The sequence below is a fragment of the Mesoplodon densirostris genome, chromosome 1 (assembly GCF_025265405.1).
Source record: "Mesoplodon densirostris isolate mMesDen1 chromosome 1, mMesDen1 primary haplotype, whole genome shotgun sequence".
Classification (NCBI taxonomy): Eukaryota; Metazoa; Chordata; class Mammalia; order Artiodactyla; family Ziphiidae; genus Mesoplodon; species Mesoplodon densirostris.
This window is the reverse complement of record NC_082661.1, coordinates 191267963-191282455: the sequence shown is the minus strand read 5'-3', so window position 1 is coordinate 191282455 and position 14493 is coordinate 191267963. Positions and strand designations below refer to the sequence as shown.

General features: G+C 47.7%; 1 protein-coding gene across 1 annotated transcript; it reads left to right on the top strand.

Annotated features, from left to right (window-relative positions):
* Nucleotides 1-11249: 11249 nt before the first annotated feature.
* SOWAHB (sosondowah ankyrin repeat domain family member B) lies at nt 11250-13631 on the top strand. The gene has a single exon (XM_060093047.1). It carries the CDS (start codon nt 11250-11252, stop codon nt 13629-13631), a length of 2382 nt encoding a protein of 793 aa, XP_059949030.1.
* The last annotated feature ends 862 nt before the right edge of the window (nt 13632-14493 follow it).

The following is a 14493-nucleotide window of genomic DNA, read 5'->3' as shown; positions in this document are numbered from 1 at the left end:
TCTAGAGCCCGTGAACCACGGCTGCTGAGCCCATGTGCCGCAACCGCTGAGGTCCGCGCACATGGAGCCCCCGCTCGGCAATGGGAGGGGCCACCGCGGTGGGAGGCCCACACACCGCAGCGAGGGGTGGCCCCTGCTTGCTGCAGTTGGAGGGAGCCTGCGCCCAGAGACCCAATGCAGCCAAAGAATGAATGAATGAATAAGTAAGTAAGTAAATAAATAAATAAATAAATAAATTTATGTTTAAAAAAAAAAAAATCCACCTGCCAATACAGGGGACACGGGTTCAAGCCCTGGTCTGGGAAGATCCCACATGCCGCAGAGCAACTAAGCCCGTGCGCCACAACTACTGAGCCTGCGCTGTAGAGCCCACAAGCCACAACTACTGAAACCCATGCACTTAGAGCCCATGCTCTGCAACAAGAGAAGCCAGCGCAATGAGAAGCTGGTGCACCACAGCAAACAGTAGGTCCCGCTCGCCACAACTAGACAAAGCAGGAACAAAGACCCAACGCAGCCAAAAATAAATTTAAATTTTTTTTAATTAATTAATTAAAAGAAAGATGCAAGAGCCTGAACTATGGCAGAGACCAGGCGAATGGATATGAGATAAAGTTCATGAGACGGAGTTGACAGCACTTGATGACTCATTGGCAGTGGGGGTGAGGAAAGTGGGATTAATTCAAGTTGTCTAGTTTGGATGCCTTTGAGCTCAGTAAAACAGGAAGAGTGGCTTTGGGGGGAAGAATGATGAAGGCTGGCCTGGACGTGCTGAAGTTGAGCCTAGAGAGACCCAACAAGAATCAGGTAATGTGAGACGAGAGCTCAGGAGGAAGGCCCAGGGGGTGGAGGGGGAGGGATGTATTTGAAAGATGGGTCCATTCTATCAACTCACCTTTAAAACTGTTGGCCACCTATGATCTACAAGATAAACTCCAAATGTCTTTTTTTTTTGGCTGTGCCATGCAGCTTGTGGGATCTTAGTTCTCCAACCAGGGATTGAACCCAGGCCAGAGCAGTGAAAGTGCCAAGTCCTAACCAATGGACCACCAGGGAAGTCCCCAAATCCAAATACCTTAATCTGATATTCAAAACCCTGCCCAGACTAGTACAAGCCTATCTCCTGCTCAGTCATTTATTCAACCCACCAACCTTCACATAGAGCCTGGAAATGCCATGGTATATGTTGGGGACAGAGAGATAATAAGTCTTGGCTGTTGCCCTGGGGAGAGGTCTACTGCGGAAGAGAGACAACAAAACAGACCATTAGCTTTTGATAAAATCAGGATCGTAATGGGGACGATCTCATAGGGTTGTAGCAGGCATTAAGTGAGTTCATACACATAAAGCCCTTAAAACAGTGCTGAATATGCACTAGCTATTATTATTATAGGAGAGGCATGTACTGGGGCTGGGGGTGTGGCTCCCTTGACTGGGCAACCACTGAGTTGAATCTTGAAGAGCATTTAAGTTAGCCAGGATAAACGGAGAAGGGGTGGGGCTGGGGAGACATTCCTGAACTTCCTCCTATTCCCTTGTATGGTGAGATGAATAGTGGCCACCCAAAATATACGTCCAACTATCTGGAACCTGCGAATGTTACTTTATTTGTAAAAAAAGGTAAAGATCTGCAAATGTAATTAAATTCAGGTTCTTATGATCAGCTCCTCCTGGATTATCCAAGTGGGCCCTAAATCCCATGACAAATGTCCTTGTAAGAGACAGAAGAGGAGAAGCACACAGAAGAGGAGAAGGCCATGTGAAGATGGAGCCAGAGATGGGAGTGATGTGGCCATAAGCCAAGGAAGTTAAGGAATGTAGACAGTTACCAGGGGCTGGAAGAGGGAAAGAAGGATTCTCTCCTAGAGTCTCCAGAGGGAGTCTGGCCTGCCAGCACCTTGGTTTTGAAGGTCTCGCCCCCTGAACTGTGAGAAAATAAATCTCTGTTATATTACTGCTTCCACCGCCACCTCCCAGTTTGTGATAATGCGTTACAGCAGCCCCAGGAAACTAATACACCTTGTTATTCTGAGTACTCTCCACAGCTAATTCCTTGCTAGTGGTGAGGGGGACACAGGCCTAGCTCTCACGGAACCTGTGTTCTTGTTGAGGGGACCACATAAAAATGAACAAACACAAAATTTATTTTTAGTAGTGGAGTGTTAGGTGCTGTGAAAGTAGAGCATCAGAATTGTATATCCAATTGTCCACTTGCCATCTCTACTTAAATACCTAATGGGCATCTCAAACTTAACTTTCCCCAAATAGAAGTGCCTGGAGGTGCCGGGCAGTGGAAGCTGATTCATCCACACGGTCAGGAAAGGCTTCTTCGAGGAGGTGACACATGCAGGAATGCTGAGGGTGAGCTAAGGCAGTCACTGAACGAGGGCGGTTCAGAGCAAAGTGCTCGTTTTTTGGTTTTGTTTTGTTTTAGGAAGGAAAGCAGCCCTTGAGAATGAAGAGAGGAAGAGGAGGAAGATACAAGGGGGAAGGGTAACAGAAGGAGTAAGGGTCCCGAGGAGGCAGAAGTGATGTGAGGCTAAGGGGAAAAGGGTCCTTGAAGGGAAAAGCAGGAAGAGAGCAGGGGCTAAACGATGCTGACTCAAAACTCAAACTGTCGGAGTTTGAATCCTGGCTCTGCCACTTATTGGTTACAATATAATAGGAAATCACATTATTTGGATCTTGATATCTTCCACTATAAAATAAGGATACTAATAGCTCCTACTGCATAGGAATTTGTTCAGAGAATTAAATCTGTTAATACGTGTGAAGTACTTGGTTCCATGTCTGGCACAGAGCACGCAATCCATGTCATTATTACTATAGAGATCATGAGAAGGGACATCAAGTCTGGAATCAGAATGTGAGTACTGGAAGCAACTTCAGAATCATCTGATCTAATTCCTTCACTGTACAAATGAAGAAACTGAGACCCAGAGAGTTTGTATATTGGCCAATTTAAAGAGATAGTTACAGGCAGAGTCAAGACTAGAGTAACTGCTTGAAAGTCTGCTTTTTCTGGGTGAGCATCACAGATAGACTTGGGAATCCTAAGAATACAGGTGGTAATTGAATCTGGGAAAATAGACAACATCACTCAGGTAGAACCCAGAGAACAAGTAGGGAACATGGAAAGAGGAAATGGAAAGAAGAGTTAGCAAGGGAGAGTCAGAGTCGGATCAGGGAGGTAAGAGAAGAGCCAGAAAAGAGCAATGGCTATAGAAGCCAAGATAGAGATTTCAAAGGAAGAAAATGGTCAACTGGGTCAAGTACTCCAGAGAGTTGAGGAAAGATTATGACTCTGGTGCAAAATGCTAGATTTGAGGTCAGCTTGATTTGAGCACCAGTTCCACAAGACACTAAGCTCTGAAACTTGGTTTTCCTATATGTAAAGTCGGGATATAAATGGAAAATCTGCTGACTCCTTTAACAAATTTTAAACTTGTAAAGTTGGCAAAGGAGGGAGACTTTTCCATTCGGGGAGGGGTCAGTAGACCTTACTCCAGACCCTGGAATTAACCTTACTTGCTGGGTGTCTCACACTAATGTCTATTACAGCCACAAGCAGCAGACTGGCCTTAGGGGGACAAAACAGAATTTTATAGTTTCTCTCATTGCCATAGTATGACTGAGACAGGTCATAATATTTAAGCAAGATACTACTAAAGATTAGACCCCGAATGCTGAGGCTGATTAGGGATGTCTTTTCTTCTCTTTCTAGGTTCCCTCCCTAGATAAATTCATCTAATCCCATAACTTTCAAATACCATCTCAATGCCCAAGACTCTCAGCTTTATATCTCCAGCTCTGACCTCACTCCTGAGCAATTGCCTATTCTAGATCGTTACTTAGATGGCTAATGTTCATCCCAAACTTAACCTTTCCAAAAGGGAATGCTCATCTTCCTGCCCCCAATCTTAGTAAATTTATATTCAACCCACTAGCACATTCTCTAGTTTCCATCTCTAGAATATTTTCCAAATCTCAATACTCTACACCCAATACCTTGCTATTCCAAGCTACCACCATCTCTTGCCTCGCCCTCTGCAGTCGTCTCTGACTGGATTTTCTGTTTCTACTTTGGCATCCCCTATAATCTACCCTCAACACAGCAGCCAGATGTTCTGTTATACATAAATCATATGCAACTCTCTTGATTATAAACCTCCAATAGCATCCCATCACGCTTAGACAAAAACCCAAACCCCATTAGGCCTTGCAGGACTGAGACCCTGCTCACTGTTTGGACTTCTTCTCACTCCACACTTTCGTCCTTCACTGTACTCCAGCTTAGCCCCTGGTTTTCTTTCTGTTCCTCAAATACACCATACTCATTTCTTTTATTTTATTTTCATTTTTTTTCAAACTTTAAAAAAATTATATTAATTTATTTATTTGGCTGCATCGGGTCTTAGTTGCAGCATGCTAACTCTTAGTTGCTGCATGTGGGATCTAGTACCCTGACCAGGGATCGAACCCAGGCCCCCTGCACTGGGAGCGCAGAGTCTTAGCCACTGGACCACCAGGGAAGTCCCTCATTTTCTTTTTAAAATATATATAATTTTTATTTGTCAATTATACCTAAATAAAGCTGGGGGAAAATATTTCAGGCTTGGGCAACTTCCCCCAATTAAAAAAAAAAACAGAGTTTCTTTCCTTGTTAGGAATATACTTGATAATAAAGCATGAACAATTATAAATACATATTTTTTTCCTTTTTTGATAAGAATTTTGTAAAATAAGACATAGAGAAGAGACTTGTGGTTGCCAAGGGGGAGGGGGTGGGGGAGGGATGGATTGGGAGTTTGGGATGAGCAGATGCAAACTATTATATATAAAACGGATAAACAACAAGGTCCTACTGTATAGCACAGGGAACTATCTTCAATATCCTGTGATAAACCATAATGGAAAAAAATATGAAAAAGAATATAAATACATATGTATGTATAACTGAGTCACTTGGCTGTATGGTAGAAATTAACACAACACTGTAAATCAACTATACTTCAATAAAATAAATTTTAAAAAAGAATTTGGGAAATAAATGTATCACAATTCTTGTGTTTGTATGGCACAAATCTATCGCAGTTCTACAAACAACCAGCATATTTGTGTGTGAAGTAAAATGCTTTGAGCTCCAAGCTATCAATATTAAAGAGTAAATTTCAACCATATGTTGAGAGAAGAAAATAAATTATGTTTTTATTCTCTCTAAAGAGGAGGGTGAAAATTTTGATGAGATGATCAGAGTGTGCACTAAACAATATAGACAGAGTTGTCATAAAGTTTATTAGGCAATTAATTTATAAACATTATGCTAATTTATATGGGATTTGTGGCATTTCGCTAGCTTTCTATAATATCACACTCATTTCTGACAAACATTAGCTATTCCCTCTGTCTGGAATGCTTTCCCACCCTGCTCCCCTCTCTTCCACCTTCACATGGCTTGTCTTCTCCTTAGCACTGAGGTCCCTGTTGCCTGGTATCTTCTAAGAGAGAACTTCCCTGTCCATCCTGGCCAGAGTAGCTCTCCAGTCAGTATCATACCAGTTGGCTTTTGCATCTCATCACTTATCTGGTGATATTTTCTTGTTTATTTTCATGTTTATTGTCTCTTTTCCCTACTGGAGTATAAGTTTCCCAAAAGAGATTTTGTCTGTTTGCTTTACCGTTGTGTTCCAGCCCCAGAAAAACGCATACATGGTAGGCCCTCAATAAATATTGATGAATAAATAAATGATTAAAGGCTCAGGACAGGAGAAGGGAAATAAATGCAGAGAGCCCCATATCATTCGATTATCTGGCTTGTAACTTAGCACCCTCAACCTCAGCTTGTAGCCCAGCATAAAAATGCTTTCCCCTTGCTACTTCAGAGCACCCTCGGGAGTACCCAGACTTGTGGAAATCCAAACCTGAGAGAGACAGAGAAGGAGGGGGAGGGGGAGGAGGGGGGAGAGAGAGTGGGCCAGCACCCTGGTTTTCTCTCCTGCCTTTCTGTGGTACATCTTATCTCTAGCTTCACCTGGGGATCTGTCCACCGACCTGGAGAGTTGACATTGAACAGTTGCACTTTCTTGGGTGGAGATTCCACTCTACAGCCACAGTAGAGGTTTGGACTGAGGCAAAGAATAAGCATATCAGAATACATCCTACAAAACATACATACATATTGATAGCAAGGAGAGCTACTTCCTGCAAGACGATGATCTCTGTCCTACACAGGTCCCATACTTGTTTTGAGGTTCAAATAAAGGACAGTAATCTGGAACATGACACACACGTGTCAGTCACAATACTACACTGTTAGCAGAGCGATTGCTCCTGGCAAAATGCCATTTGTGTTACTCATACCATGGTACTAAAGACTTACGTACATGATTCATGGTTATCCTCTCCATCCTAGATGACTTCAGCAACCTGCGTGACTCATTCAACACCCTGTCTCACAGTTCCGTGATGTTATCTCCTCCAGTGCCTCTCACTTCCACTACATATGGTCACACTCTGAACCTTGTCATCACCTCCAAATGATCCCACTTTGGAAACCTTAAGCTCCAAGACCTAAGAATATTTGATGCCCTGCGTACAGTAACCTAAACTTCAAGCTCTATATACACTTACTGCCTTTGTACCTACTTTTCAGCCCCATCAAGACTTCTTCAGATCTTTTCTCCTGATCTCTTAGCCCCCTAATTAATTCAATAGCCATTTTTTCTTCTTTCTGTTCTCAATGGGAAAAGTGTCTCTCTCTGTCCTGTCCCAGGTAATCTCTCCACCTGGACTCTGGACTCCAGCCCCACCCCCATGCCCTGTTTCATCAATTATTTACCCTCTCCTCTAGGTCTTTCAACTTATCCTCTCTTGGCTTTTTTCCCTCAGCACATAGACATGATCATATCTCTTCTAACAACTACCAAAAACAAATCTTAGGTTACATGATCTGATATTCTCCATATCTAGAATTCTCTTTCTCCTTCCTTTCATGGTCAAGTCTTTCTTACCCTACTCACTCTGCACCCCTCTGTAACCTGATGTCTGTCCCCACCACTCTTCTGAAACTGCTCCAGACCTGGCCCCAGCGACCTAACAGGCTATGGTCACATTTCACTTCTTATCTAACTTGGCGTCAACTCTAGAAAGCTGTTCCCCATTCTGCTTCTGTGCTTCCATGATACCACGCTCAGTGGTGTTCCTCTTCCCCATCTAGCTGCTCCTTCTAAGTCTCCTAACAGGTTTATTTTCCTCTTTCTCCTTGGTAAATGTGGATTCACCCTCCACCCTGCTCCTTTCCCACTGCTGGCATATCTCTTTCTAAGCAATTTTATCATCACCTGTGGCTTAGATGACCGTTTATATATACTGAAGTCATACATTCTTGGAGCCTCCAACCTATATGGCCAACTGCCTCCTAGACATTCCTGTTTTTATGGCCTGTAGGCACCTCAACTTAATATGTCCCAAATTGAATTGATCATCTTTCCCATTTCCAAAACTGACTTTGTTCTACATTTACTATTTGTGTATATGGTTACAACCGTCCATCCAGAGACTCAGGCCAGATGCATGAGAGAAGCCAGCTTACTCCTCACCCCCAGACTCCTCTGGCTCCAAATCCTATTGACTTGGCCCCCTATCTCTCCAATCCATCCATTCATCTCTCTTTCTCTGACACTGCTGAACTTAGACATTTGGCTCCCTTTTCTGGATCATCTCAGTAATTTCCAGACTGTTCTTCCTGCTGGCCTCCATCTCCCTCCTCCAGTCTAAAGATCTGATATTGCTTTTTGTCCCTTTGTCATTGTTATTCATTTATGGCTTTTTTTCCTTTAGTGTCTTTTTCAAACTAAAAAGGAATATACTCTCATTGTAAGATAGCCAACAGTTCATAAGGCTGTAAAGAAAAAGGTAGTTACCCCGATCCAATCCTCAAATCTTATTCCCAATACACTTTTCTTTCTAAAAATATAATTTTATTAAACATGCTGTATTTCGTCTACTTTAAACGGCACTTCCCCCGACACACACACACATTTTAACATCTCTGAAATCAAACTGTATCATACAGTCAATGGTGTCTTAGATTTGGTTAAATTCATTATTGCTCTGCAAAGTGCTATTTTTACTTGTTAATATGGGTCATGATTCCAAACCAGCAATTACCTCCAGGATAATCTTTCTAAAGTACAAATCTGGTCGGGTCACTACCCTCCCAAAAATTCTTCAAAGACTCCCCTCCCCACCCCACCTCCACTCCCCAGGTCCTTCATCTTCTGACTCCCTCCTACTTTTGCAAGTCTTGTTTCCAGCACATCCTCACACATCCTCTTCCTTAAAGCCAGGTAGATCTGTTTGCAGTTAGCTCCCCAGATAGACTCTGCTGAGCCAGATCTTGGTGCTTTTGCACCAATGTTTCCTCTGCCTCTTCCTCACATCCCCTACCCCAAGTTGCCTCTTATTGGAAAATTGTCCCAAAATCCCCCAAACTGAGTCTAGGCTCTTCCTTTATGTGCTGCTTCTCAATTTTTCCAGCATCTGATGCACTTAACGCGCAAGTTTAAGCCATTTCTCTTGTTTGTTGCTCCCAGTAAATAGTGAGCTCTCAAGCATGTGTTCTTTGTACTCACTTCCAGCACTACCAGGGCAACATAGGTGCCCCACAAATATTTTTGAAGATGAGGAACTATACATGAGAGAAGCATAAAAATGTTCCCTGAGATAAGGTGAAGAGCATTCTAATTGACTATCACCTTAACCTGAGACAAGAGAGAGAAAAAGGAAGAGAGAAGATCTGGACACCAAACCACCTGGGCATCCAGAAAGCTAAAGCAATGGGTTTTTTTTCTTCCCTTTCCCTGTTTTCTACTCCTCCAGACCTGCTAATTCCACCCTCAACTAAAGATAATCTGACTTCAACAACCATGACTTTAATGACCCCTTCCTTTCTTTCTAGTCCTAAGTGCTTCAAGTTCAAACCTCTACATCATCACCCCCTCTTGCCACAAGTCCCCTATTTTGTAACCAGAGTTTTGGAAAGTACCAAAGGGGGATTCTTTCCACTTGCACTCTTCAGTGCCCCCCTGAGTTTTCTGTTTGGACTCCCTCCTGCCCCAGTTGTGGACACACCTGGCAAGTTCCATCAAGCTTCCATCAGGAAAAAAACAAAACAAAAAACACAGACACACAAAAGGAAGCTAAAGATTAACACAAAACCTTTATTTTAATAACTATTCTAAAGGCTTGACGTTAAGGTAGAGAGCTCAGTGGAAAACACTCACCCCCTCTTAACCCAGTATTGGGTTTGGATTCAAGAAAATGCTGAAAATAGAAAACAATGTTTCCCAGTTCTTCTTTCTGACCTAAATAATTTAAAGCCAAGGACTGCAATTCATTCATGGAAAAGTACCAGGGTATGCTGGAGACTCAAAACAAAGCCCAGTTAACGTGGCCTACGTGGTATCAGTAATATTGGCCCATGCTAACACATGTTGACAATTGTGCGGCCAACATACTTTCAATACCCTCCCTCAGCAAAAAGAACAGGGACACATGAAACAATTAGAAATAGTAGAGCAAAAGAAGAAAGAGTGGAAAGATGAGGGGAGTACAGGAAGGAAGACTGGCATTGACAGGGCAGGAGAAAATAGGAAATATAGCCAACAGAGCATTCCAAAAAAATAAGCATATTTGCTGTCACAGTTGGGGCTGAGGATAAACAACCAGTCACAAAGGAAAGAAATAAGAAGACAGCTAAAGAAAAGAATGGGAGAGGTCGTGGAGTCAGATAGGTAAGTAGATAAAACAAGGAAAGTATTTTTGGCATGTAGCTAGGACTGATAAAGAAACAGGATAAGACCAGAAGGATTATTACAGAAAGGGCAGGATCAACATGTGGACAAGTGAAATGTCGGGGGAAAGCAGCTGTTAGGAAACGTGCTGTGGTTCTACTGTCCTGAAGAGGCCAATGTTTTGAAACTAGAGTTTTTCAAGCTCTAGTCTACAAATGGACGTGGAATTAGGAAGTTCACGGCCCCGCAGTGGAGAATTAGAGTCAAGCAGACATTCCAGTGTTGGGAGCAACAGGGTCAAGTCAAGGAGCCTGTAATGCTTATTAACATTCTGAAGGTGTGGAGGAAACCTCACATTCAGAGGGAAAGACTTCACCACTCAAGCTAACACAAGAGACTGTACAAATCTCTCTGTTCATAAATTTTGGACTAAATAAAAACAAAGGCACCAAATAACTGTCGAGACGTAATTCCTGTTCATCTCAGTTACTAGGGAATTCAACATCAAATTAGATTTTTCCGGCACCTTAACGTGAGACTGTCAGGAAGGAAAAAGCCTTCCTTTTTCCTGTAACCAACCTGTAATCTTCAGAGTGATTTCTCTTTTCGGTACAGACTTCGGTGTATTTGGATCCCTAGGAGCCAGTGTCCGGAGGAGCCTCCCCCGCAGTATCCCCAGATCAAGATAGGCTTGTTTTGGATGCAAAATGAGTTTTCCCCGACCTCGGTACTGCCTCAGGGTATCTGAAATTAATAGCCTACATCGTTAATAAAGGTATGTTTTGGAGAGACAGCAAGATGCTGGTTCATTTGCACCTTCTTCCCCACCCAGCGGCTTCAGCTGTGACTAACGAAGCGAAAGGAGAGGGCAAGAACAGGTCTATTGTTTTCGTTTCCTACGTGGCCGCAACCTGAAGGAGCGGCGGGTCGCCTACCTGCCTTCCATTTCCCGGCCCGGGAGCGGCTGCGCGACCTGCCGAGCTGTACGTTGCCGGCTCCGGCTAGCTGGCGACCTCACCTACGGCGCTCTTCCGGGCTCGGACCAGCCTGACTCATCTGGGATGGGTGGCAGGGGTGGGGGAGACCTCAGAGGGCGGAGGGACAGGAGGAGGCGGGCCGGGCCCTTTCCCCAGAGCCGGGGAGGAGGCGTCGCCAGGGCGCAGGTGAAACCGACTCCGACCTATCCCGGGAACTTTCGCAGCGGGGACTAGCTGCGCGAGGCGCGCATCGCGCAGGGGCGGCCTGGGAGCCGCCCTCTCCCACCCTGGGCTGCGCGCGGGGACCCGCAGCCCTCTTGGCACGTTCTGGGGCTGCAAGCAGGCCGCGGCTGATGGAGGCGGGTGGCGCCGCCCCGGGCGCAGGTGACAGACGCCAGGCCAGGGTTTCTGTTGGCGGGGGAGAGCGCAGGGAGGGCGAGACGCAGGCACCTCGGGGCCAGGGGACGACGGGGCAGCGATGGCCCGAGAGTTGAGCCAGGAGGCACTACTGGACTTTCTGTGCCAGGCCGGGGGCCGAGTGACCAACGCCGCCTTGCTGAGCCACTTCAGGAGCTTCCTCCGAGACCCCGATACGCCCCCCAGCCAGCAGCAGCGCCGCCGCGAGCTTTTCAAGGGCTTCGTCAACTCGGTGGCCGCAGTGCGCCAGGACCCCGACGGCACCAAGTACGTGGTGCTCAAGAGGAGGTACAGGGACCTTTTGGGGGAGGAGGGGCTGCAGCGACCCAGAGACCCGCCCGCGGCCGCCGCCCCTGCAGGGGGAGCTGCGCCCAGCTTCCCGCTCCTCGCGCGCAGTGGGGAGCCGCCGCAGCCTCCGCCGCACCAACCCCGGCGGCGGCGGCGCGAGAAGGAGCTAGAGGAGGAGCCAGCAGGTACCGCAGACCCGGCCGCCGAAGCAGGTTGCAATGGACTCCCCGCCAGCGGGGCCCGGGAGGCGGCCCGGAGAGGCAGCCGGCGGAGGGGCAGCTCTGGCCACAGGGCGCCGGTGCCTGCGGCCGCCCAGGACGGAACGAGGTGTGCGGCGGCCGAGACGCAGGGCCGCCGCTGCTGGGAATGCCTCCAGAACGGCCTGGGGGGACTCCCGGGCGAGCCGCTGCTCGGCTCACTCCCCGACCCCCCCACCGCCACCGCCAGCGCCTGGGAGAAGCCGGCGCCGGCCCCGCCTGCCCAGGACGACCGCGGGGCTCCCAGGCCGCAGCCGGAAGGTGCGCCCGCGGAGCCCCCGCCGGTGTCCGCCGCACCCCGCTCTCTTCCCACAACCGTCGAGGCTGCTGGGAGCGGGGCTTCCCCACCTGCTCTCCTGTCCTGCCCCACTCTCGCCGGAGAGCCGCCCGAGCTGGTGACCCCGGGCTCCCTGCATTATTCGACCCTGCAGAAGCAGCAGCAGCGCACTCGAGAGTGGGTGGCCAGACACCCCCAGATACCCGAGGCCCGAGACCAGGGTCCCATCCGAGCCTGGTCGATACTGCCAGACAACTTCCCCCAGCTGCCCTCGGAGCCGGGCTTCTGGGTCCCGGTATCTAAGCCAGCACCACCGGACCTCCCTCCTCCCCCTCATTCTCTCTTTCCCGCTGTTTCGGAATCCTGGCCCGGGAAGTCACCGCTGGCAGTCTTTCGTAGCATTCGTTGTCAGCTCTCCCTACAAGATCTGGAGGACTTTGTGGACCAGGAGAGCCACGGCAGTGAGGAGAGCAGCAGTGGACCCAAAGAGTCCCCTGGGGGTTCTGAAGAAGGGCTGTACCTTGCCCCGGGAGCCCCAGATGGGAGAAGGCTCAGGAATCCAGCTGGGGCCCCTTCTCCAAAGGAGGGCAGCCCCAGCAGGAGCCTTCAGGGCCTCAGGAACAGAGAGGATGGTCACCCTTCTCAGCCCGTCCCAATAGGAGCTGGTGGCCTTGCAGGCCACCCTCAGCCTTTGCCCTGGCCTGTCCCCAAATTAAGGAGATCCCTAAGGAGGAGTTCTAGGGCAGAGAGAGCCAAATTGTCCTCCTCTGATGAGGAGTGCCTCGAGGAGGATTTGCTGAAAAGGAGCCGGCGCCCTCCCCGGTCCAGGAAACCCTCGAAGGTGGGAGCAATGTCCAGCCCGAGGGTGGATGCCGCTTTGACACCAAAACCTGCAGACAATAAGGCTACTGTTGTTGAGTGTGGTCATCCACACAGCTCATGGGCCCCTGGAGGGGAGAGGCCTGCAGCCTTGATCCCCCCCAGATCTTCCGAGCACAAGTCATCCTTGGTCCCTCTTGATGCCAGGGAGCATGAATGGATTGTGAAGCTTGCCAGTGGCTCTTGGATTCAGGTGTTGACTTTGTTCTGGGAGGACCCCCAGCTGGCTTTGCACAAAGACTTTTTGACTGGGTACACTGCCTTGCACTGGATAGCCAAACACGGTGACCTCAGGGCCCTTCAGGACTTGGTCTCAGGCGCACAGAAAGCAGGGATTGCTCTTGATGTAAATGTGAAATCCAGTTGTGGGTATACCCCGCTGCACCTTGCAGCCATTCATGGCCACCAGGGGATCATCAAATTGCTAGTGCAAAGGTTGGCATCTCGTGTGAACGTCCGGGACAGCAGTGGGAAGAAGCCTTGGCAGTATCTGACCAGTAATACCTCTGGGGAAGTATGGCAGCTACTGGAAGCCCCACGGGGCAAGCCCATTTTTTCCACCTATCCCTTGGTTCGAAGCTCTTCCCCCACCAGGAAGGCCAAGAGCCGGGAAATATCTAGAAATGTCACTCGAAAGGCTTCCTTTGCCGCACTGCTGAAAAGTCAGCACAGCAAATGGAAGTCAGCCAACCAGTATGAGAAATTCCCCAGTCTAAGGGAAAGAGAAGAGTATAGTGACTGAGGGGAGCCCCTCTCTCCAACATGGCCTCCACACCCCCATCCTTGAGCTATTCAGTGAGAGAATCCAGGGGGAATGGAAAAATTGCTGAGGAATTGGTCGAGAGGCCAAGTGAGATGGCCTACCTAGTGTTTACCTCCCTGGATTCTGCGTCAGCACATCCTGGACCTCAGAGGTCGTCCAAGCTTTTTGATGGCTCAAGTCCTTGGGACAGTGAACGTAGACAAGGAACAGAGTCAGGTGCTTAAAACCCGGCTGTTCTTCTCCTTCCCTTGCCATCACAGATCTGGGCACAGCAGGCCACACTATTCCCCCAAGCAGCTACCCCAGGCCTTGGCTAGAGAGGAAACAGATGTCCAACAAGAAGAGAGGCAATTCAAGGAATTGATGAAGCTCAAACAAAATCCTCTCTCTGGCTAGGAGCTCTCTGGCTTCCATTCATTTGGAGAACAAATCTTGGCTGAGAGTGGAAAACACCAGGTTTGAAATCAGATGGCTCCTCCTCTTCTTTCCCCCCCCTTTTTTTTGGCATTCAAATCTGTGCAGTAAAATTATTACTGGAGAGTAGAAGTTGCTTTAAGAGATTCCTCTGCCCCATCGTCAGGTCTTTCTTTGAATGCAACCTTTGCTGGCCAGCACAAGAAATGATTAATGCCTCGTATCAGAGAAGCAGTTGGGTAAGGTCCAGTTGTGACTGACATTCAGACCCTGCTTTTTTAAAAAAACATCAACCTGAGGGGAACTTTCCAAATGTAAAAACTGTATGGCTCATTTGCATAGTGACTGAAACCATCTTTTATGGAAACTCCCTGTGTAGCAAACAGCAGAATTAGCATCAGTAGTTTTCAGTAGGTTTGAACGGCCA